Genomic DNA, 24,990 nt, shown 5'->3' on the forward strand with positions numbered 1-24,990 from the left:
ATTTTCACCTTATGAATTCAAAATGAGGTTCTTTTCACTTTTATTCCTGTGGAGACAGTTGTAGGCTTACAGCTGCTTTGATCTTACATTGCCTCTGCCCTGCACACACAAAACTGCTATCGGTTATATTCAGCACATCTCATTGAATGTAAATTCTCATTATAACACCAGCCTCTTTGAACTCCACGTCTTCTAACAAAACAACCCCTTTCATAGTACCAATTTTATTCGTAATATAAACATATTGGTTGGTCTCTGCTAGCTAGGTGCCAGATTTCACCCCACTTCCACTTCTTGAATGCTCTATTCAAAAAATGCAAATGCACTCTACCTCTTTTACATCTCAAAACTAGTACACCTAAAAGCACCCAGACTAGCTGGCTTTAATCCAATTAAGACACATCCACAGACTCAACCTCTATTTTAAAAGAAAAATATCTTCCAATAATATTACATACTTAATAGCTTCATGACAGTCCCCTTGTCTAAGGAAAGATATACTGGCATTGGAGGCAGTCCAGAGAAGGTTCATTAGGTTGATCCCAGGTATGGAGGGATTTTCTTATGAGGAAAGGTTGAGTAGGTTGGGCCTATTTTCGTTGGAATTTAGAGAGACAACCTTATTGAAACATATAAGATTCTTGGGGGGCTTGACAGGGTAGATGCTGAGAGGTTGTTTCCCCTTGTGGGAGAGTCTAGGACCAGACGGCATAATCTCAGAGTAAGGGGGCACCCATTTAAAACAAAGATGAGGAGGAATTTCTTCTCTCATAGGGTAGTGAATCTGTGGAATTCTTTACCATAGAGGGCTGTAGAGGCTGGGTCATAAAGTATATTCAAGGCTGAGATAGACAGATTTTTAATCACTAAGGAAATCAAGGGTTATGGGGAAAAGGCAGGAAAGTAGAGTTGAAGATTAGCAAGTCAGCCTTGATCTCATGGAATGGCAGGTCAGGCTTGATGGGTCGAATGGCCTACTTCTGCTCCTACATCTTATGGTCTTATAAAGTGGGTAGGTGGCTGAAGTAAGTGGGTAAATGGATAGGGTGGCAGGTGGGTGTGGGGGCAAGTGGATAAGTGGCAGCAGGTGTGTAGGGTGGCAGGTGGGTAGGCTGGCAGGTGGGTAGGCTGGCAGGTGGGCGAGGTGAGAGATGAGCTGGGGGTAGTCAGGTCAGGAGGAGTAGTCAGGTCAGGAGGGGTAGTCTGGCCATGGGCTAGTCAGGTCAGGTCAGGGGCATAGTGAGGGGGTCAAGGTAGGAGTCTGGGGGAATTAGTGTGTGATTGAGGCATCAGTTCTGTAGTTACTCAGGAGTTGTACTAAGATTTTTTTGTCTAACATTTCCTGGATAACTATTTAGTTAAATGCCATGGAACTGTCTGAAGTCTCCGACTCTAGCTCAGAGTCGGAGACTTTTGCGGAGGGTCACAGAAAGCAGGGGAGTTGCTTGTCTGAAGTTCAAACTTCCCAGAAAATTCCTAGAGGTCAGCACACTGGGACTTCTGTGGGCGCCTGAACCACATCTTGGATCGTATGCCAAGTCCCTTACGATCTGGAGACTGAATGGTCTAGATCACTGTTAATGTGTTGCATATAAATAAAATAGGTATTTTATCCATCTTTTTTCTAAATAGAAGAAAATGGAGCTTCTACAAATTATAAAATTATAGATTTTTAATATAGCATGTAACCCACCTCTTTCTGAGACAAGTCCCCATCATAATGGTTTTCTTTCATGGGAAGCTTCTGTTTGTCTTTGAAATCTGCAGTTTGATGATTTTCATAAACAGGATGTCCATGTGAAAACTGAATTTTGGTGCTAAGAAACAAGGCGTCTCCTGGTTTTTCAAAATGACTGTTATTTGGTTGTGTGTCCTTCACCAGACTTATTTGCATTTCATGGGACTGACTTACTGACTTATGATTTTCATCACTCTCGCTCTTTAATGGAGGGTCATTTGGTTGAAGCGTTTCAATCTTAGACATAGCAAAAAAGGACTCATTATCTGACAAACACTTAGTAGTGTATGTTTGTACTTTAGGCAACAAAGAATTAAGGTAAGGATTCTCAGTATGGCACTCTACTGCTTGAAAGGTATTGTCTTCAGATGTGTTGTATATTTGATTAGTGATGCCTGAAAATGTATCAGGGTTGTCAGTAATTTTGTTTGTTTCAGTTAGATTTCCACCACACATATTTTGGTTACTTGGTGTCACATGAATAGCTTTTGACATTGCAATGCCCAGTTTACCATTTGGCAATGGTGATGCATTGCTGTCAAAAAATGACACAGGTTTGATCGAAGAATATAGGTTATTATCTGAAACTGTGTCCTTTTGAAGTGTAGAATCAAATAAGCAGGGTTGATCAGTATATTGTTCTTCAAAATCTTCACTATGAAAATTATCATCTTCGTCATTGTTTTCTAACCTAGCCTGATCATTAAAATCCAAAGGCTGAGGTGTGCTGCTTTTCTCATCAATGCAAGTGTTTACCTCACCACAGTCACTGTCATGTGATGATATGGACAGGTAAGAGTAAAAGTCTCCTTTTCGCAGCTGCAAAGGACGGTGAGAATGTTCCAATACTTTCTCTTTGATCTGAGCCACTGAAGTTGGATTCGTCATTTCAGAGTCATGCTGGGAGATGTTCTTCAGGGCTGTCGATGCCATATCAATTATTTCCATCACAAAATTATGAACGGAACTATCTTCTTCACCATCAACATCATGAGGAACACTAGGATGGCAGGAACAATTTGAAATATCATTTACATAATCCTTATTAGCTTCTTCCAAGTGCTTGTTTTCTGAATCAAGATGAGATGAACATTTTACAGCTGATTCTTTACTAGTGATAATATATTCATTACCAAGGCAGTTAAATGCCAAATCTGTATTGGAATCTTCATGCTGTTGAGGTTTATTAAATTCACTTGTAGGAGTTGTTTTGTCACCTGATACTGTAACATCATTGTACTTTTCAAGTTTCTTTGAGAAAATAGGCTCTTCATCAATGCTAAAAGGAAATGATGATAAATGTTTGTTTGCAATGCCAATGTCTTCCGAGCATATCAGCCTTTTATCCTTCTTTGGAGATCGTATGGGGGTCAGGGGAGATGGAATGTACTGTGCAGAAGGAACATATGTTTCTTGCTCAAATGTACTATTAAATAATTCAGATTTCAAACATTCTGTTTTGCTAGTGTTGTGCCCTTTTTCAAAAGACTGAAGTTTCTTGATGTCTGTCTCTTCAGTTAGTTCTTTTTTGCCTTTTAATAGAGATTTTTCCACATTGCCATTCTCTACATCATCTTTTAGGTGGTCAGTGCAGGAATGTCTGAGAGTCTCCATTCCATTCTGTTTGAAGTGCCTTTCTTTTGGACAGAGCAAAGTGCTCTTACAGTCTTTGGACTCGGACTGCATCAATGTGGAACTGTTTAAAAATGGGTAAAGCGTTGAAATATTTTTGAAGGTTGGCAACCTGACACTACTTGAATCAGTCCTGCACCGATACTTTTCTCCTGGATTCATTTTTTTCTTTTCCTTTGTGACAGAAAAAAATGGTTTAATCCAGTGGTGGAGTTCATTCTTCATATAGTCCCTATCTAAAATGTATTTATTTTCTTCATTAATTTCATCATCTGTGGCAATGCTAGAATCATCATCATCCTTATTGCACAGTTCCTCTTCAGTTAGCGTAAGGGTTGAACTGGAAAGCAAATCACTATCGTCTTCTTCATCAGTACAAGCAGATGTACAAGACACATTAACAATCATGCTTATATTGACATCAGCTTCATCAGTCACTGAGTGATTAACTTGTTTTTTGAATGATGCATTGGAATCTGAAATTTTATTTTTATGAACAATTATGTCTTCTGAGCACAAGGAGAGCTCATCACTGCTGCTAAGTTCTGTGAGAGAAGCAACAGAATCTTCATTTGCTGATGATGCAGCATCAAATGGCAGCTGACCAGTGAATGACATTTTGAGAGAGTTACTCTGCAGTGTAATATCAGAGACACTACGTTTCATTTTTGGACTTACTGGATTCTGGATGTTTTCTAAACGTTTCAATAGGTCTAATGTCCTCTTACTTAGCTCCCCTACTGCATCATTACCCATGATGTCCCCTGACCCTTGGATACTGAGTAGTTCCTCTGTGATTTTGTATGGAATGGCCCAGCTCTCTAAGGAGGAACTGTGTTGTAGATCACCATTTTTGTGATTGTTAGTTCCAAGCTGAAATATGTCACCAGCAATTGAAAGTGATTCTACTGATGACCTCTGAGACAAAATTGTGAAACCTGTGTCATTTATATTATCTTGAGATATTCTGTCATCATCTGTTTCGCTATAACAAGTCTCAAGGTTACCTTCACTTGATGTTATTGGCAGACATTTGTCTGATGTGGCATAGTCTGATTTGGAATCTGGAGCTGATAGCCCATTTTTACAAATAAATTCAGGAGAATGTGGTTTAGAGGTCATATGCCCATCAGTAGTTGCCTTTTCTTCAGGTGAGTGAGTTATAGTCATACTTAACTCAAGCTCAGGGCCCTGCAGGTAAGAATAGTCATAAAATGTGAACACATCATATTGTGCCTCTAGATCATTTGAAAAACCCTTTGAAGCAATTTTATTCATATCAAGGGGCTGTAAATTTCCTTCATTATTCAGAGGCAGTGATTGAAGATTTTTTGACAATTCTACTTCATTTTTTATCCTTTGTATTCTTGCTGCATTCTTCATTTCCTTTTTTTCAAGTGAACCCTGTCTTTGACAAATGCATGACTGAATTGGACAATCTTTATGTTTTAATTCTATCAGGGGGTGCAATGGTTTGATAGATAGTTTAGTTTGATCTTGATCAATCTGATTTGGCAGAGAGGTTCGAGAATTTGTTGTAGTTTCTGTACCATCCTTGCTGACTATTCCACTCTCACTCTCAAGTCTTGGTGATGTTGGTTTGTCCTCTTTTACTGGAATCAAATCACCAAGTAGGTCTGGCAAAGAGTCATCAGATGAGAAAGATGAATCTTTACTTGCACTCTTTACTAAATTGGTTGGATGCTTCGAACTGGAAAAAATTGAGGCATTCTTGCAGAATGACGTATGATTTTTCCCATGGAGTTGTACATTATGTCCGTTGTAGACCTGATAGATTTGTGGACATGAAGAAGTAGTTGCCTCACCAGGACTATACAGTGATTCTCCAGGACCACTGGTATATTGATCCAGCATAAGCTCATCAGCAAGATTATTGATGGGCCCAGGTGAGAATTTTGATATGTCATTCTGCTCGCATGCAAGATCAGGTGTTTCATCTTGGATACCAATCAGGTTATTACTCATGTCCATTTCATCCCATTCCAGTGAATCTTCATGCAAGACATTCAAATCCATTAGACTCGATTCAATACAGCTTAAAGAGACCTAAAAGGGAACAAAAATGAAAAATATTTTAAGATTTGTTTTTGTTTAAAGATTTATGCAATTGGTATTTTATAACTGCACAGTCCTTTTTCTAACAATTTGTTTAATGATCAGGTTGACTAAGTGATAAACTTAGCTATGTCCATGCTTACAAAGTATTAATTATATGTGCTTCATCACATTTTACCTGGACCTCTATATTTAGTAGTACATAAGAGATCCATTTTCATGAATTTACAAAGGAAACTTTAATTGGCAGCGATTATTGGGTGGGTTGTGGGTGGTCAGGCAGCATGACGACTTAATATAATTAGTATGAAGCCAAGAGCATTTTAACTGTTGCGCCTTATCAACATTTGATTGGTGAGCTGCCCACCCATTTGTATTGGCGATGGGTATCTCGGTATCTTGTAAGCCAGAATTTTCAGTGGTGTTCCTGATACCTATTGAAAGTGTGAATTCTCCTCATTCACACCACTGAAAATGGCCTGTGGCTTTGCTAGGAGCAGAATCACAGAATCACAGGAAGGATTATAGCACAGAAGGAGGATATTCGACTCACCAAGTCGATGCTAGGTCTTCGAGGGAGCAATTCACCTAGTGCCACACCCCCCTCCCCTTCTCCCTGTAGCCCTGGACAATCATCCTTTTCATATAACAATCCAATTTCCCTCTTGAATGCTGCGATCGAACCTGCCTACAACACACTCTCAGGCAGTGCATTCTAGATCCTCACCCACTCACTGTGTGAAAACGTTTTTCCTTATGTCGCCATTGCTTCCTTTGCTGATTATCTTAAACCTGTACCTCTTGTTCTCGATCCTTTCACCAATGGGAACAATTTTTTCCCTATCTACTCTGTCCAGACCTCTCAAGATTTTGAATACTTCTATAAAATCTCCTCTTAACCTTCTCTTCTCCAGGGAGGACTGTCCGAACTTCTCCAATCTATCTATGTAACTGAAGTTCCTCATCCCTGGGACCATTCTTATGACTTTGGCTGAACCAAAAGATGGCTGTTACAGGTCACATGACTCACAGGATTGGCCACCTGTCCTGGAAGCTTCCAACAGTAGTTACAAGAACAAAAGAGTTCCTCTCTCATTCATGTGGAATCTCACACCCCATTGTATAATCACAAAATCAGGGGACTCGCAGAGATTGAAACTCGTTATTCTTGATGAGTTGTTAACAGACCCATCTCACATCTGGCACTGTCCATCATTGAGGGGACAATGGACATCATTTGCATCTTGATAAGCTTACCCCTCTAGAGGAGTCACAGGGTCTGCCCACACAATGGCTCGCAAAACAAGATCCTCAATATGGATGGTGACTCTTTCAGAGGCTAATGACTGGGACATTATAAACCATAAAACAGAAGCCAGACCCAGGCACCAGATAAACATTCCTTTTGAAATCATTGTAGAGGAAGGAAGTTATATGACTAGAATGACGGTTTTGAAATCTCCATATTCAGTTGAGAACTGAGAAACAAGCAGTCTGTTGATTACTGCCAACCTGAAAAGGCCAACAGCTGGGCTCCCAGATGACCAAACAGCCGACCACTGTCTTGCAACTCCTTGAAGCCTATTTTATTTTAAAGGCATCCTCACTCGCTTACAAGGATTTTCGTGCTGCTATCTCCAAACAAGAACTCATCTGAACTAAACTGTGCCACAAAGGAAACATCCTCTGGAATTTGACTTTCTGGACTCTGGAAATCACGTGAACTAATGTTCATTTCTGTGGTACTTTTACTGTTATTATCTATAGTGCATGTGTGAGGTTGCTAACATCCCCCACCCCCTCCCCGGGTTTGAATGTGAAATAAACTAACCTTCTGACTTAATCATAGAGTTTGCTGTGTGTTACCTACAAAGTTGGACCACACAAGCTGAGGGTTTGGGAAAACACGCCACAGTTTACTTTAAAAATAATTCAAAACACCTTTACTTTTGGACAGATGATGAGAGGATAAAGAAGTTCAGTTTTCCCCTCTCCTATCTATAACAATATTCCTTAAGCCCGACCTCTGTGCTCTCTGGTTCTTGATCCTTCCACCAATGGGAACAGTTTCTCTCTATCTACTCTGTCCAGACTCCTTATGGTCTGATGGAAAGTAGTTGCAAAAACAGATCTTGCAGCAAGTAGTGCAATGGTAGTCAAATTGTGGAGCATTACCCCAGGATCTGGATTCAAAGAATCAAATGCTTCAGTGACCTGACCTATTGCTTGCTGCCTTAACAACAGGCATGAACAGCATTCTCCCCTCACCTGGTAGCAATGACATCCAATGATCATCTCTGATGACTGTTTTCTCACTTCACAGCCTAACCACATTCTTCACACTGACACTTCTCCATCCTGCATTCAACTTGCATCTTCTCCCTCTCAGCACACACACTTTATAAGGAAGCCCCACACATGTGCACATCCCTTTTCAATAATTATTCATTAACTATCCTCTTTTGGCGGGACAAAATGACCCATAATGACAGGGAAAGGAAGGTAACTAGCTAGCAACCAGGCCCTCTCATAGTTAGAACAGGAAGCTCTGGAAATAATAGAGCCATCCAGAGCAAAGAGCATCAACCTTTCTATAAGTCCTTCTCAGTATTTGGAGCTTGTGGAAAATATTTGGAGGAGGACAATTGTCTGGAAGAAGTATAGTCACATGATTCCAAACACCAGAACTGGGTTGAGGTTTAAGGAGGTCTTGCCTACTATATCTGTCAATTTAAAACATGGAATATATAAAGCTAGGTGATTTTGAAACCAAAACTGCTGGAAATACTCAGCATAGGATGAATTTGTACAGGCTAAGTCACTGTCCAAATTTATTTATAAAGCGATTCACAAATGAAAAAAAACACAGGGAAGATTTCAATCAGTAATTTACACTCTGTGTACTATTGTGTCGACTATTTGAAATAAATCTATTTTTTTGCCAGTTCTTTGTAGCAAACTCTTAAAAAGACACATTTACTTATCGCACTCAACCAACATTCCATACATGCAATAGTGAGAATGAACAGAAATTGATGAGCAATCCAAGATCCTTTTGAAGTTTAATCAGTCACTTTGAGGATAGAATTGCCCATCAACGTTTATTGCACTTTGCATCAAAGTAAAATGGAATCTTGCCCCATTACAATAATGCCAATCATAAACCACTGTTTATAATCGTTTCATTTGCTGAGTAAGTTTGTAAATAAATGGCCATATGTTTCCAGCTGTAAATTCACAGATGCTGCAACATCTTCCCCACTAGGATTATTGACACACACCCCTAAAATCACACAATTTGACATAAATTAAAATGACAAGCTTTCAGTCCACCTGACGACATGACATGAATGTTTCAAAAATGGCCCACTATCACAGTAGAATTAATTTATTAAAAGAACAAGTGCAAAGTAGATTTTTGGTGAACTATTTTCTTCCCTATTTTCTTAAAAGTGATTTATTTCCGCAGGTAGGAAAGGCAGCCCCCCTCCATGGTCCCAATGATTTCCCCAGAGGGGTTTCTCCTCCAGCATTTGGCCCTTTCACAATGTTAAATTTTGCTTTCACTTCCCTGCTGTAGGCCCCAGATTCCCAGCCTGCTGCAGCAACCTCTGTTCCTGGCGGTACTGCTGAGCTGCCGGCCCTCTGATTGAGCCAGCAGCTCTCGGCTGCTGCTGCCTGGAAAATGCAGAGGGGAGACTTGCTGTCCACTCATGAATGCTGGTGACACACATTTCTGCCTGACTCTGGGACCTCTGCACTAATGGTACATAGAATGGGGTTCCTCAGGGGCCGATACTAGGACCACTGCTTTTCTTCATATATATTAGTGACTTAGACTCATGTACACATGGCACAATTTCAAAATTTGCGTACCACATGAAACTTGGAAGTATTGTGAACTGTATGGAGGAAAGTGATAGACTTCAAGAGGACATGGACAGGCTGGTAGAATGGGCAACTAATGGCAGATGAAATTTAATGCTGAAAAGTATGAAATGATACATTTTGGAGGGAAGAATGAAGAGAGGCAATATAAAATAAAGAATACACTTCTAAAGGGGTGCAGGGACATAAAGAGCAGGGGTTAGTGGTGGCAGGGGTGGGTATAGGTGAACAATTGTTAAAAGTGGCAGGACAAGTTGAGAAAGTGGTTACAAAGGCATTTGGGATCCTGGTCTTTATAAAACAATGTTTCAGCCTCAACAGGAGTATTGTGTCCACATCTAGGCACCGCACATTGGGAAGGATATGAAGACTGTACAGATGGTGCAAAATGGATTTACAAAATTCGTTCCAGGGATGTCGGACTTAAGCGAATAGCTTGGAGGAGCTGAGATTGTTCTCCTTATAGCAGAGAGGTTTGAGAAGAAATTTGATAGACATGTTCAAAATCATGACTGGTCCAGACAGAATAGATATAAGAAGCTGTTCCCATTGGAGAAAGGGGCAAGAACTAGGGAGCATAAATTTAAGGTGAGTGGCCAACAGTGACACGAGGAAAAAATTTGTTATGCAGCGAGTAGATAGATTATGGAATACACTGTCTGAGAGTGTGGTGGAGGCAGATTCAATCATGACTTTCTAAAGGGAATTGGATAAGCACCTGAAGAAAAGAAAAAATGCAGGGTCATGGGGAAAGGGCAGTGTACTTGATAATGTATGTCGCTTAGATATTAATAAATGGTCTACCTTGTTGATTTCTGCATTTATTCAACACATATCAGCCATTTAATGTCTTGTAAACTCAGGGGTTTATCACTTAATTTGACATGGATCAAATGAAGCTGTGATAGATTGGTTTACAATTACATTATGTAGTACAATCATGATATTTAGTTTTTGACCAATTTTGACAAATAAATCCCTTCAAGATATCCATTAAAATAATTATTTTTTTATTTTACAAACTGATGAGCATTGATACATTTTAGTAAATTATCTCTTTTACAAAACAGCCAGCAGTAACAGTGTTTGCTGTGAATGAGCTTGATTCAATAGATTTGAACCAGGAAATTCTGCAAAAACAAATATCAGCTAATGGCCCAAATCTTCCAGTCTCCAAATTGTCAGAGACCAGATGTACCCACCAAGAGCAGTACGGGATCCCTCAGAAATCCAAATGCACTGACTCCTTGAGAATTGCCTGGGAAGCTTGAGCTTCCGATGGGCAATTACCTTGCTCCCGGGTACCCTTTGAAAGAGTCTTCAATCCTGAGTTAGAATCGGAGACTTCAGACGGTTCCACCTTTCTTAGCTGAGTAGTTACCCAGGAAATGTTAGACTGAAAAATTGTAGTCTAACTCCTGGGCAACTATACAACTGACAGCCCCAACCCACCTATCGACACCACCCCCCCCTCCACACCCAGCTACCCACCCTGACTCCTCCCTGACCAGACCTGACTAGCTGTCACCACCTGACTACCCCACAAACCTCTGGCGCCTCTCCGCTCCAACCTGACCAAATTTCACTAACCAACCCAGCTGCCACCCTACCCAGCAGCCACCCCTTACCCTCTTACCTTACCCATCCTACCCTCTTACCCACTTACACATTCACCCACCCATTCACTCATACATTAGCACACTGAAAAGCTGTTTAAACGTCCCAGCTTTTCAGGGTGTTACTGAACACTTACCAAGAATATGGCAGCTAGCGCTGTAAGAAGGGGACATGGCTTGTCTTCCTCTGATGATCCAATGCTATGAGGAAGCAGTTGGATTGAAGATATGCTCTGCATTTCAGAAGAAGCCAGGATTGGAAGTCTCGGTCAGAAAGGTGGAGCTCCAGCGTGGCACAGAAAAGTAGGAGCAGAGTGGCAATTTGATGGAGATTTCTGCTCCTTGGAATGTTTTCTCATATCAATATTGTCACATAATATAAATCAAAAGCAAGGGCAGAATTTTCGGGTAGGCGGGCAGCCACGATCGGCGGACCTGTGAGCCGCCGGGGAACACACCGCCGACCACGATCAGCCCCCAACCGCAATTTCACACTGGCTAACCAATTAACAGCCAGCCAGCATGAAAGGCGCGCTGAAAGGCTCAGTGCTGCTGGGGTGGGGGCGGGAGGAGGGCAAGTGCTGAAGTCAGCGCGGGCAGAGGGGAGCGCGGAAGTAAAGCTCCCTGAAAACAGGGAGCTGCCTCAGGGAGCTGATAAATTTAAAATCAATAAAAACAGAATTTAAAATCAGGAAAAAATGTCCAAGCGTCAGAATGAGATACCTCAACATACGGATGATGAAAATTCTTTCAAAACATTTCAATCTTTTTTAAAATTAATCACGGTGATCTCATTCCGCCCTTGGATGAGGTTTCCTCCAAAATGCAAAGGCCGCCTGGCCGATTTGCCTGCCTGTCAACCATAAGGTTGGGCGGGCAACGAAAAATCACCATCAATTGCTACTTCAATGGCTTTAATAAGTCTTTTAATTGTCGTGGGCTTGCTGCCGACTCTCGCGCGTGCCCACCAACTGAAATATCACGCGAGTGCGTGATGATGTTGGGACGCTCACCTGACGTCATTGCGCGCTATTTCATGCTTGAGTGTGTCAGGCGCATGCCTGCACGCCAAGCGGAAAATTTTACCCCAAGAGTCATCAATAAAAAGATCCAAATTTGAAAACTGGAAGATTCAAGTTGTGAACACAAAAGGGTCAGTTTTAGTTAGATGTGGATATCTGGCGTGGGATATGTGGGGTCACGTGGGATGCTCACCTGATGACATTTTTGGGAGACTTGAACCATTTTTGTGGTTGGGTCTCATTTCATTATTGAAGGCAAGCTGTCTGTGTGAGTCACCTAGCTTAATATACCAGCAGAAAATGCAGCAGGACTGCCACTATTTAAAGGCTGCCTGCATCTCTTAAAGGAAACATGCACTTTGTTCATGGCTCAGCAATGGAAAAGTATTTTCTCTGTCAGAGAATAAAATAACAGCAGCTGGAGCCCTCATGTCTGTATATGATGCTGTAGCACTGGTAAAACAGGAGGGAAATCCTTTGCCTGTGCAATGGTTTTTGGATGCCCAGGCAAAATTGCCTTGCCGTAGTAGAGAGAAGTGAGTGCCACCAGCATTTCTTCCAGGTCATGGCAACAGTGTTGCAAGTAATTCAAATGATATGAGAAAAAAGCTGCTAAAATAAGGCTTCTATTCGCATCTCCCTTTCTTTTTGCATAGCTCTCCACCAGCCTACTTCAGCAACAACACTTTCAAGGCTTCCTTACTGCACATCCCATGTCCCTCATACAAGAAGAGCAACACAGGTCCTTGCATCTCCTTCTAATGTAACCTGCACACTCAGGGTAAGTAGTCGTAGAACAATTTGCAGATGGCAAGATCTAGAAAAGGCCCCATTATCTATTTAATTTCTCTGAGGGCAAACTCATATCCCTCCTCTGCTACCAAGGATGGTGAAGTCTGTGGGGGCCCACCCGCTTAAAGAAGGATACTTGCTGTACCTCATGAACACTGGAATGTATTGCATTGCTTGCTAGAGAGTTTTGGCAGCATGTTGGCCAATGTAGAGATGTTCACATCCAAAAGGTGTGGAGTTCTGACCTGTAGCATTGGCGTTCCCCTGTTACCTATGGAGCATATTGCTAGCTCAATGGATGCTGCAGTTGAGACCTTCATGCAGAAGTGAATCTAGCCTCCGTCTTCTTCAGCCTTCAGTGTACTGCACCACTGGGATCACCACCTAAGCTCTGATAGCTTTTATATAGTTTCAACCAGTTTCCGCCTCCCCAGAAGTTTTGGTTTCCAATCTGCTTCAGTCTTAGTTTCCTTGTAAATTGGAAGTGCCAGTTTCCTTTCTCAGTTTCCCTTTTCAATTAGGGTCTGTCTCAAAAATTCAAGCTTGGAGACCACGGATTCTATGGGGAGGATTTTCCCCATATCAGGCAGGCGCGGCGGGCGGGCCCGGGAGCAGTCACGCAACAGTCCACCGCCTGCGATCAGGCCCTGACCGCAATTTCACGCTGGCTGACCAGTTAATGGCCAGCCAGCATGAAATGCGCACTGATAATCTCAGGGTTGCCGCGGTGGAGGCGGGAGGAGCATAAGCGCTGAGGTTTGCACATGCGCAGTGGGGTGCGCTCAGTGAAAGGTCTCTGAAGGCACAGAGCTGCCTCAGGAAGCTGAAGATTTCTACATAAAAAATAAAGAATTCAAAAAGAAGGAAAACTTGTCCCCTCATATGACTCTGTCATATGAGTAGAGACATGTTAAAATGAGTTTAATTTTTTTAAAATCACTGTTCGAAACCTCATCCACAATGCAAAGGCTGCTTGGCCTACTTGTCCGCCCGCCAATCGTAAGGGTGGACGGGCAGGGAAAATTTCACTTTAATTAATTAATTAATTGGCTTAACAGGCCTCTTAATTGTCAGGTGTGCAGCTGACTCCCGTGTGCGCCCGCTGCCCGAAATATCATGTGAGTGTGCGATGTTGTCGGGATGCTCACCCACATTTGTGTGTGTAGGGCAGGCCAAGCTGAAAATCCTGGCCCATCATACTACAGAAGACTTTTGGATTTCCTTTTATGTTAGCTGCAAGTCTCTTCTTATACTCTATCTTTCGTTTCTCTTATTTTCTCTCTCACTTCCACTCTGCACTTGCTATATTAAGCCTGGTTTTCACTTATATTATCAATCATCTATCATACATACCCTTTCTCTGCTTCATTTTATTCACTATCTCTTTGGTCATTGAGGGAACTTTGGCATTGTTTACCTTTCCATCTCAAGGGAATGCACTTTGACTGTACACAAACCATCTCCCCTTTAAAGGCAGCCTATTGTTCTGCTACAATTTTGCTTACCAATATTTGAATCCAATCTAGTCCAGATCCATTTTCACATCAGTGAAATTGGCCCTCCTCAAATTAATTATTTTTACTCTGGATTGCTTCTTGTCCTTTTCCATGGCTCACCTGAACTGTATGATATTATGATCACTGTCCCCTAAATGTTTCCCTCATGACACTTGATCCACTTGGCTCACGCCATTCCCCAGAACCAGATCCAGCAACGCCTCATTCCTTGTTAGGCCACAGACATACTGATCCAGAAAATCCACCTAACCACACTTCAGAAACTCTTCTCCTCCCAGCCCTTTACACTATCACGGTCCTTGTCTATTAGGAAAATCAATGGTGCCCATGAGAACTACTGTATAATTTTGCTCCTCTTTGTCACTTCCTTACAAATTTATTCCTTTTTATCTTTCCCATTAGTAGGGGGCCTCTAAAATATACTCATTAGTGTAATACAGGGACAGTGTCTCTGAAGTGTTTTGTCACTTCTTAACAATTAAGAATACACACACAGCTATCTGCTTCCGAACTCCAACTTCCTGTTTGAAAGACAGAGGGGAGAATTTTCTCCGTCGAGGGTGCTGAACGGGAGCGGACCTGGGCAGGCGCGCAGCCAATTGCCGCCTGCAATCAGCTGCTTGTCGCCATTTTACGTGTGCAGACCAATTAAGGCCCGCGCAGTGTGACGTGCACCCAGAAGTGCTCAGCGCTCCCTGTGCTGGCCGGGTGTGGGGGGGTGGGGGGGGGGGGGGGGGGTCGGCGCCTGAGCTCTTTCTTGCATGCGTATGAAAGAGCGCAGAAATCTCCCTGAGGCACAGATCTGCCTCAGGGAGATTAGTTTGATTATGAAGATTTAAAATAAAGAAAAAAAATATTCAGAGATGTCCCCTCATGTGACAGCGTCACCTAAGATGGGACATGAATTTGGGTTTTAATAAAAAATTTTATTCAATTTATAAACACTTCATGAAACCTCATCCTGCCCAGGGATGAGGTTTCATGATAAATGTGAAGGCCGCCTAGGCTCTTCGCCTGCCCGAAAAACCTTAAGGTTGGACGGGCAGCCCAGACAACCAGCTTAATTAGATCATTAACGGCCGTAATGGGCCTTTGACAGTTTGGCGGGCGTGCAGCAGAATCGGCTGCATGCCCGCCGAACTGAAGATCTGAATGATGTGCGGTGACTACGGGATGCACGCCCGACATCACTGCATGTCATTTTACGCATCGGTGAGAGGGGCCCACATCGGTGAGAGGGGCCCACCCCCACATGCCGACCAGAAGATTCAGGCCAGAAGGTTCCTTTATTCTTTACTCTACACCAGAGCGCAATACATCCAGGACTTAGCACACCCTACTAAAGAACACTTCTTTTTAATTAAAATGCCCTTTTACAAGAAATCATAAACGTTAAGCACAAACATTACATCTCCACCCCTTTAGTCAGATCCAATTTGGTCAGGCAGTTTGCAGATTCACTTTGGTCCAGAGAAGAGTGTTGGCTTAGGTATCTCAGTTTGTTTGCTTCGAAATTGAAGGTTCTGCTGTTCCTTTTGTTTCTGTTCAGGTTCAACAGTTGCAGCTACAGGAGCTACAGGTTTGTCAGTTGAATCAAGCCGGGTTTCACCAACTGGAGCAGATGTTTCCCAGAAATCTCCCACTGTGACTGGAAATTTGGTTCCTTGAATTTGGCTTCTCTAACCTGGTGAGTGTGTCTCTTCCAGATTCCACAGGAAGATTCAACATCATAGGTCACTGGTCCTCGATGCTTGATTCTTTCCAAGGGCCACTTTGGTGTTCCACAGTAATTTCTGATCCAGATTAAACTCACAAGCTGGTTTACTTGTGTCATGTGCCCTTTTCTGATCAAGTTGCCGTGAACCAATCTTTACTTTAAAATCCGGGCACAGCAAATCCATCATGGTACGCAGTTGTCTTCCAAACATCAGATCAGTAGGAGATACGCCTGTTGTTGAATGTGAAGTGTTTCGATACATCATCAAAAAGTTCTTCAGCTTCAACTTCCAATCTGTTTGTGTACTCCCCTTCAATATGGCCATTTTGAATGTCTGGACAAAGTGCTGCACTTCACCATTTGAGGATGGGTGGTAAGGCGAAATGAGAATCTGCTTGATCCCACTGTTTTTCAGGAATGTTCGCAATTCACACGATGTGAACTGTGTGCCATTGTCAGACACAATCTGCTCCGGCAATCCAAAAGTAGCGAACACATTCCAGAGAGCATCAATGGTCTTTGTTGAAGTAGCCGACTTCATGGGAATAACATGAGGCCACTTTGTATGGGCATCCACCACAATCAGGAATGTATGTCTGAGAAGTGGTCTGGCAAAATCCACATGAAGTCTCTGCCATGGATGGTCAGGCCAAGTCTGACAAGCCAAGTCAAGCCAAGATGTAATGGGGCAGGTGCAGGAGAAGACTTCATTTCTTGGCATGGAGGGCAATCACTGACCATGCCTTCGATGTCTTTCTCCAGATGTGGCCACCATACATGTAGATGAGCTAATGCTTTCATTTTGACAATTCCTATGTGACTGAGGTGAAGTTCTTCTAACATTCGTGTTTGGAATTTTGGTGGAATAACAACTCTGATTCCCCATAACAAACAACTGTCTTGCAGAGTCAGCTCAACTCTACGCACGCAGTAAGGTTTAAGCTCAGTAGTCATATCTTAAGGTACGCACCAACTCTTCTGTGTGTACAGATAAACTATGGAGAGCACAACATCTCTCTGCGTTTCAAGTCGAATTTGATCTGCTTTAACAGGTAACATGTCAATTGAACTCTGGCATAGAGTAAGGAATAAAGGAACCTTCTGTCTTTCAAACAGAAGTCGGAGTTCAGAAGCAGATAGCTGTGTGTGTATTCTTAATAGTTAAGAAGTGACAAAACACTTCAAATGGTGACAAGGATGTGATCATCATTATTAGTGGGCTTTAGAGGCTTTTGACCCAACTACTATGGACTTTGTAGTTTATGTCGAGCAAATGGAACACTTTTTCATTGCGAATGAGATGAGATTGAAGAGAAAAAGCAGGCTTCAGTGTTTCTTACAGTCATCGGAATGAAAAATTTCACTTTACTAAGAAATCATAAATGTTAAGCACAAACATCACAGTCTCAAAAACTGGGGACCAAGGCTGTGCTGGATTTCAGATCTTGCTGGATTTCAGATCAGGCGGTTCAGGCCATGGGTCATTCATGTACATGCACTGTAAACCTTTTTACGTTCCCTCTTACTCTTACCTAATACTGGTTAATACATAATTCTGATATTGCACAAAATCACAGAATCTCAATTTTTACAGCACAGAAGGGGGCCATTCAGCCCGCTTTATCTGCACCAGCTCTCCAAATGAGCAACTCACTTAATGCCATTCTCCCACCCTCTCCCATAACCCTGAATCTTGTTCCTTTTAAAATAACAGCCCAATCTTCCTCCTGCCCCTGTACAAATTGTCAGCCATGCTGCCATGAGCTTGGTTGTGGCTGCACTCACCAGAGGAACCATCTCTTTGATTAGTATTCATGAGTGAATACTGGTTGGTGAGTAAGATATACTCCAGGGACTTCTCCACTACCTGCCTGATCCTCCTTGACGGCCTGGCAGTCACCCATTCCTTCTTTGCCTGCACAGCCTTAAGTTGCAAGGTGACCACATTCAGAAACATGCTATCCACGTAGTTCTCAGCCTCAGGAATGAACCACGTTCCCAGCTACTACTCAAGTTCTGAAAGCTGTAGCTCAAGCTCCTCCTGCTGATGACATTTCCTACACATGTGCTTGCCCAGGACATGAGAAGTTTACTGAAGTTCCCACTGGGATCAGGATACACACCAACTGAGGATCCCTTCATGCCTTTGTTTATTTAACTATTAACTGACTAAATAGAAAAAAGTTACAATTTAATTAAATACTCACCAATTACTCACCGATCAGCAGCTTCCTTCGCACTGATGTCACTTTATTCTACAGGGACGCTAATTTAAATAAAACATAATACCTACATAGAGGTAAAACTACTTAAATGTACTAAATTTACAACTTACCAAACTTAAAAACTTATTAGGCAATTAACTAAATTTCTCTGTTTAACTCACTGCCTTCACTTAGAGAAATAAAGACAAAGGTAATGCTCACCAGCCAATCACCTACTTGTTGCCCAGTAGCATGACCCCTTGATCTTTTTCTCTGAAAAAACTCTGCTGTTGCACAGCTCTGCACCTTGCCTGACCGAGGCCCTGCCCCTGCAGTCTGGTGCACCACCTCTGCACTTTGCATGTCCAGGGCCCTGGCTCCGAGCTCCGCGCTCCGCGCTCCACGCTCCACGCATCCAAGGCCCTGGCCCAGTGCTCTGTGGCATCCGGGCCCTGACTCCCACTCTATTTATTGCTGCTGCTGCCACTCCTACTGCTGGCACCACTGAGGTAAGTGTTAGGTGGGCAGAAGTTTTGCCTCAATATGGGAGAGAACGAAGGTGGACTGACATATAATTTCACACTGCCAGAATTCATGCCAGTTTATAGGCACCATTTTGCCACCAGGCCATTTTGCTGGAGGTAGGATTGGGGTTGGAAGGGCTATCCACCTGAAAGCAGCAGATTGCTAACTGAGGTGAGTTAAAAGCCATAAAAACTAATTATGGCCAATTATCAGAGGAGGAATGGAATTTTCCTGTTGGTCTGCCAGACCCCTATGGCACCAGGGACAGGGCAGTTGCTGGAAGGCAGTCTCACAGCAACAGGCTGGGGTTTCAGTGCTCCAGTCAGACTTGGAGGCCCCACTTCCCCATCTACCTGATGAGGCCATAGGTCAACCTACAGGGGAGAGTGGCGGGCGGTGGGGGGGGGTTCCCCTCAATAATGATGGCCCGGCTGCTGTGGCCATTTTTTGTTTTTTATTTTTCTAAGTTGCTGGAGGGCTCCTGAAGATGGAGCTTCATCTCTCTCTCTCTCTCCCATGCCTACAGGGCCAGGCTGCACCTCCTTCCAGGATGGAGATCTTCCTATTTGTCCCTCAGCTTTGAAAGCCTGTCCACGTCTTTAATTGGACAGTGAACATATCCTCTGGCCACTAATTGGGAAGATCGCTGTTGGGTAATTATTCCCAACATTTGGCCCTGACTTTGGGATCCTGACCTAAAATGCTATCTCCTGCTCCATGTGACTGGGCCCTTTCTCCCCCTCTATTTATTGCTGCTGCAGCCTCTGCTCCTGCAGCCACTGACCAGGTCTGCCCTCTGTCTGATGGCCATTTCAATAAGCCACAACTCAGTCATAACAGCATTTCACTTCATGCTTCAGCCACCGAAGAAGCACCCTGTGGGAGCAGTAGCTACCCACGAGAACAAGTTAGGCACTTGGTAGTTCACCGGCATGATCATTAGTTTGAGAATGTATTAGGTTATTTTTAAAATGATATGTGTAGTAGTAGGGTCTGGTACATACAGGGTAAATCATCCAGGACAAAGCAACCCACATGATTGACACTTCATCCACAAACATTCACTCCCTCCACTACCAACGCACAGTGGCAGCAGTGTGTATCATCTACAAGATGCACTGCAGGAACTCACCAAGGCTCCTTGAGCAGCACCTTCCAAACCCATGAACACTACCATCTAGAAGGACAAAGGGCAGCAGATGCATGGGAACACTGCCATCTGGAAGTTCCCCTTCAAGCCACACACCATCCTGACCTGGAAATACATTACCGGTCCTTCATTGTCACTGGGTCAAAATTCTGGAACTCCCTCCCTAACAGCACTGTGGGTGTACCTACACCACATGGACTGTAGCGGTTCAAGAATGCAGCTCACCACCACCTTCTCAAGGGCAATTAGGAATGGGCAATAAATGTTGGCCGAACCAGCAATGCCCACATCCTGTAACTGAATTTTTAAGAAGTGGGACTAAGTACAGTACCACCCACACAGTGATGTAAGAAGCTACATGTGTTAGGAGATAGAGATAGTTTAAGTTTAATTTATATTTTTCTATTTGTGGGTTAAATAGGTGAAACCTGGGATCTAGTTTAATTTTAGAGTTGAGACAGCAGGCATCCTGCTTACATTCTCTCCATCTTTATTCATGCAGGATAAGCTGGCACACAACAAGAGGGAGAAGTCACAGACCGGTGGAGGAATGCCTTAAATCAAGGTCCTCACAGGCTTTGAAAACAGAGTCATCCAGCTGGCCGGCGACGATCTGGACCATTCCTGTACTGACAGCGAGGTCAGCAGTGCTCCACCAAGTGAGGGCCCAGCAGTGCAACATTCATCAGACAACAATGCTGTGAGTGATGTATCCTGTTTGACAGGCCACTACCTTGCACTAATTATCTCCCCTTGCTTCTGCAGGCACATCTGGGAAACAGATGTAGGAGTCCATGACCCAGGGTGTCCAATCAAGCCCCGAAGAAGCCTCTGAAGTGGAATCTGGAGGCACCCTCCATGAAGACCCATTACAGCGCTCATCCACACCACCCACCTGCGCAGAGACACACATCTCGGTAGTACCTAGCTTTAGAATAGCCTTGGGACCACAATCTAAAGAGCACATTGCACTGTCTGATCCACAGCAGGCAGCGGCAGGGACTTCCCTGGTGTCCAGCACTCAGAGGACTGCTGGAGGCCAGAAATTTGCTGAGTCCAAGCCAGATGATGAGCCTCTGGACTCAGTCATGTCACAGTTGCTGGAGTTGCAAAGGCAAGCTCGGGAACATCAGGAAGGGATGTCCGCTGCACTCCTCAGATTGCGAGACACGATGGAGAAGTCCGTCCACCTTCACTCTGAGGTGATAGCACTGGCATGCCAATGCACCAAGGTCAAAACTGGTAGGATTGTGGCTGCCTTGGTCCAGGACGTCGCTCCTGCACCGCTGCATGGGCTCAACTCCATCGCTGATGCAGAGTTGGCCTCCAACCATGTGTACCCGAGAGGGGTGGGGTGAGTATGGAGGAGCCACACATGAGGGAAACCTATATAAAGTGACCATTCCTTTGCAGCTGAGACAGTTTGGGGCAGCCACATGGTTAAGATTGGAGTCGGGCTTCTAGCTTATCTGCCCACTCAAGCGACGCAGAGACATCAAAGTGCCACCAAGTGCTCCAGAGCATTTCACCCCCTGCGGCACAGACTGCAAAGTCATGAGCGTTTTAGGGGACTGCAGAACAGTTGAAACACTCACTCCAGCTACCCCTTCTCCTCAAGGAGTCAGCCTGGGGCCCTTGGGCACCCATTGGGAGGAGGATCAGCAGGCGCACACCCCAGGGCCATCCATCCAGGTGACCCCTGAAGTGTTCGGCTCATCTGAATCCCCTCTTCCTGTGACCTCATGAGCCTTAGCTCCACAGGCCGAGGAGGGTGCCACTGCTGTTCAGTAGGACCCTGAAAGCAGGCCGGGGCCCTCCAAATCTCGTCTCTTCAGAGGATGCCCACCAAGATCATCACAGGCAGGACGTTACTGTCAGCAGCCTGCCTCCACCTCCGCTGTGGATGAACTGTAGGATTTGGCGCCTCGGGGACATGGAGAGCATCCACTGCCAGTGAAGGGCTCAGGTGCTGAAGGCGGGCAAAGGATCAGATGCTTCAGCCAGACAGGAGCCAGACACTCTCAGAGGATATGTAAAGATCTATGGAGTGTCCTCGCTACATGTCGTCATCATCCTCCTGCGATCGAGCAACTATTAGGGCCTACAATGCACCTCCCTGACAGGAGAATTCTCACAGAGGATATTTGTGCTGCCATAGGCCAGACCGGAGTCAAACGTTCACAGATGCAATGTGAGAATCTATGGGGTCACCTCACTGCAAGTTGTCAACATCGTCCACAAATCTATCAGGTACGAGGACCTCCCCAGCATGCCTGTGTCGTCTAGTCAGTGCAAGGGCCTCATCCTCATCATCATCGCTTTCAAGGACCTCCTCACCCTCATCAGATGAGACATGCAGCTCCTCCAACTCATCCTCAGCCAGCTCGTCTCCCCGTTGCAGCGCCAGGTTATAAAGGTCACTGCTGACGATGACGATGCATGACACCCTCTGCAGACACTCTGAGGATTGCAGGGCTCCAACAGACTTGTCCAGGCACCAGAACCTCATCTTCAGCATCCCGATGGTCTGCTCCATCAAGTTGCAGCATGAGCCTCTTATACCGTCACTCTTCTGCATTCTGAGGCCACCGCACGGGTGTCATCAGCCATGGCATCTGTGGGTAGCACTTGTCCCTGAGGAGCCATCCCTGCAACTACTGTGGACCCTGGAAGACTTCAGGGATCTGTGACTGACTGAGGATGTGGGAGTCCAGCACGCTCCCTGGAAACCGTGCGCACACCTCCAGGATGCGTTTCTGGTGGTCGCACACCAGCTGCACATTCAGCGAGTGGAACCCCTTGCGGTTGATGTAGTTCACCATGTGTTGCGATAGAGATAAGAGCACCACGTGAGTGCAGTGGATTGCACCCTGCAGCTGTGAGAAACCCGAGATCTGGGTGAATCCAATCGTTATTGCATCCTGGCTGTCTAGGTACCGGGCAAAATGCACAAAGTTCTGTGCCCTTGCAAAGATGGCATCCGTGACCTCATGGATGCATTTGTGGGTTGAGGCTTGTGAAATCCCACAGAGGTCACTTGCGGAGCCCTGAAAGGAGCCACTGGCATAGAAATTGAGCACCATGGTCACTTTCACAGCCACGGGCAGTGGATTCCCTCCATGTCCCCGTGGCGCCAAATCCTGCAGCAGCTGGCAGATGTGACCGATCAGTTCCCTAGACATGCACAGTTTTTGGCGACACTAGTTTTCGGTCATCTGCAGGAATGAAAGGTGGCGCCTATAGACTTTGGGTCTCGCTAGGTGCCGACCAGCGACAGCTCGCTGTGGCTCTTTGGCGGCATGTGCGAGAGTACCAGCCACCCCTTCTTCCTGAGGTTGCTGCCCCTGCCTCTGCGCAGCCATTCTCTTCTCCATCATCTTCGCTTTCTGTAGGCCATCAGGCATACAGTTAGTTCATCAGGCTCCATGATCCTGATGTACTCCTCCTGCAGGATGAAAGAGGGAGACATGTGGTTAGTATGGCTATACTAAGAACCTGTCCTGGTTAAGTGTGAAGGCCCCTTAATGCTTCCCGGAGAGTGCTAGCCACCATTAGGTTGGTCAGAGATTAGCGCGTTGAATGGCTGCCTGAAACCCCACCCACTCCACCCAACCGACTGGCAGCAACTTTGCCCACTGGACTGCATGCTGCACTCTAAGCTCAGGTACAGGCATTCTCCTAACCCACGCTGCAAGGCTGCACTGTTAGCTTGAACCATGGGGGAGACTAGTCCAATCCGGGATGCTGACATTGCAAAGGGCTGTGAGCGCCTCCAGCAGTGACTGTTCCATGGCCAGCATTAGCAAGGAGATTGTACAATGTGTGCAGTCATTCAACTGTTCTGCAGTCCACTAAAATGCTCATGACTTTGCAGTCTGTGCCGGGGGTGTGGTGGGGGTGAAATGCCCTGGAGCATTTGGTGGTACTTTGATGCCTCTGCATTGCTTGAGTGGGCAGATAAGCTAGAAGTCCGACTTCAATCATATCAATGTGGCTGCCCCTGAACTGCCTCAGCTGCAGATGAATGGTCACTTTATATAGGTTTCCCTCATGTGTGTCCGCTTCCCTTGCCCACCCCACCCCACATGCCGAATGCTTGAGTGCTATGTTCCACGGCAGGACTGCCCTTGCCCTCCCCCCACAAGCCACCTCAATGGCAGGGCTGCCCTTGCCCTCCCCTAACAGGTCACCTCAATGGCACAGCTGCCCTTGACCCCCTCCAATGCTCCTCAAGCTTGAAGTCCAACAGGCAACCCTGGTGAGCGCTGCACATTGTTGCTGTCTACTCACCTCTGAGTTCCCCTCAAAGTGCAGCCCGCCAAGTACACGCCTTTTATATGCTGTTGTGAAACACGTCGGTGTGTTTTCCTGCCAACATGAAGGGACAATCCAGTGGGGAGGAATGATTCCGGCGGACTGGCCTAATAATGATATGCAGATGTATTACAATTAGGTTCCTGACGTCTGATGACAGGAATCGTGGCCCACTGTTGGCGAGCTGAGTGGACGATTGCAAATTAGTTTCACACTGTCGTGAAACCGATTGTGCCGTATTGTCTGCTCATGCCCTCAAACACACCCGATGCTGGTGGGCATGGAAAATCCCGGCCGGAGTTCAGTGAGACTGGTTGGTTCATGATGTGACAAGTGTCTGGAGGGAGTTGATGAAAGATCCAAAGTATCTGCTAGGGGTGGCTCCTGTCACTTGGTTTCAGAGTGTGGTGTGTCTGACCACAGGTCACCTATTGGTTTATATGGACAGTGTATTTACTGTGAACATTACAGTATAAAATACCTTTTGTAACTTGTGTTATCCTTATGAATCTATATATATCTGTAAAGGTACTGTTATGGCTGAAGTCGTATTGTAATGTAGTTCATCTTTTTTTGTTTAATAAATGTTTTATTCTTTGGTTAAAAGTTCATCAGCTGATTCCTGTGACTCTGTTCAGTAGCTACAAAGCCTACTTCATGGTGTCCAAAGCAGGATTCTTCAATATGGCTGCAGAATTCTGGGCCTGTGTCGAATATTATGCTTTCTCAGTTAAGTGGTGGTGCAGGGCTGTCCTCTAGGTCAATACATCTCACTGAAGAGTGGAAGGAACAGGGGACA

General features: G+C 44.7%; 1 protein-coding gene across 5 annotated transcripts in view; it reads right to left on the reverse strand.

Moving 5' to 3' along the window:
- Positions 1-24,990, reverse strand: part of akap6 (A kinase (PRKA) anchor protein 6) — a 467,239-nt gene that overhangs the window by 11,909 nt on the left and 430,340 nt on the right. For all 5 annotated transcript variants that reach the window (XM_078562838.1, XM_078562835.1, XM_078562834.1 and 2 more), the window contains exon 12: positions 1,694-5,437. In XM_078562838.1, coding sequence (XP_078418964.1) covers positions 1,694-5,437 — 3,744 coding nt within the window. The remainder of the gene's footprint in view (positions 1-1,693; positions 5,438-24,990) is intronic.

The sequence above is a fragment of the Cetorhinus maximus genome, chromosome 18 (genome assembly GCF_964194155.1).
Source record: "Cetorhinus maximus chromosome 18, sCetMax3.hap1.1, whole genome shotgun sequence".
In the NCBI taxonomy this organism is placed as follows: domain Eukaryota; kingdom Metazoa; phylum Chordata; class Chondrichthyes; order Lamniformes; family Cetorhinidae; genus Cetorhinus; species Cetorhinus maximus.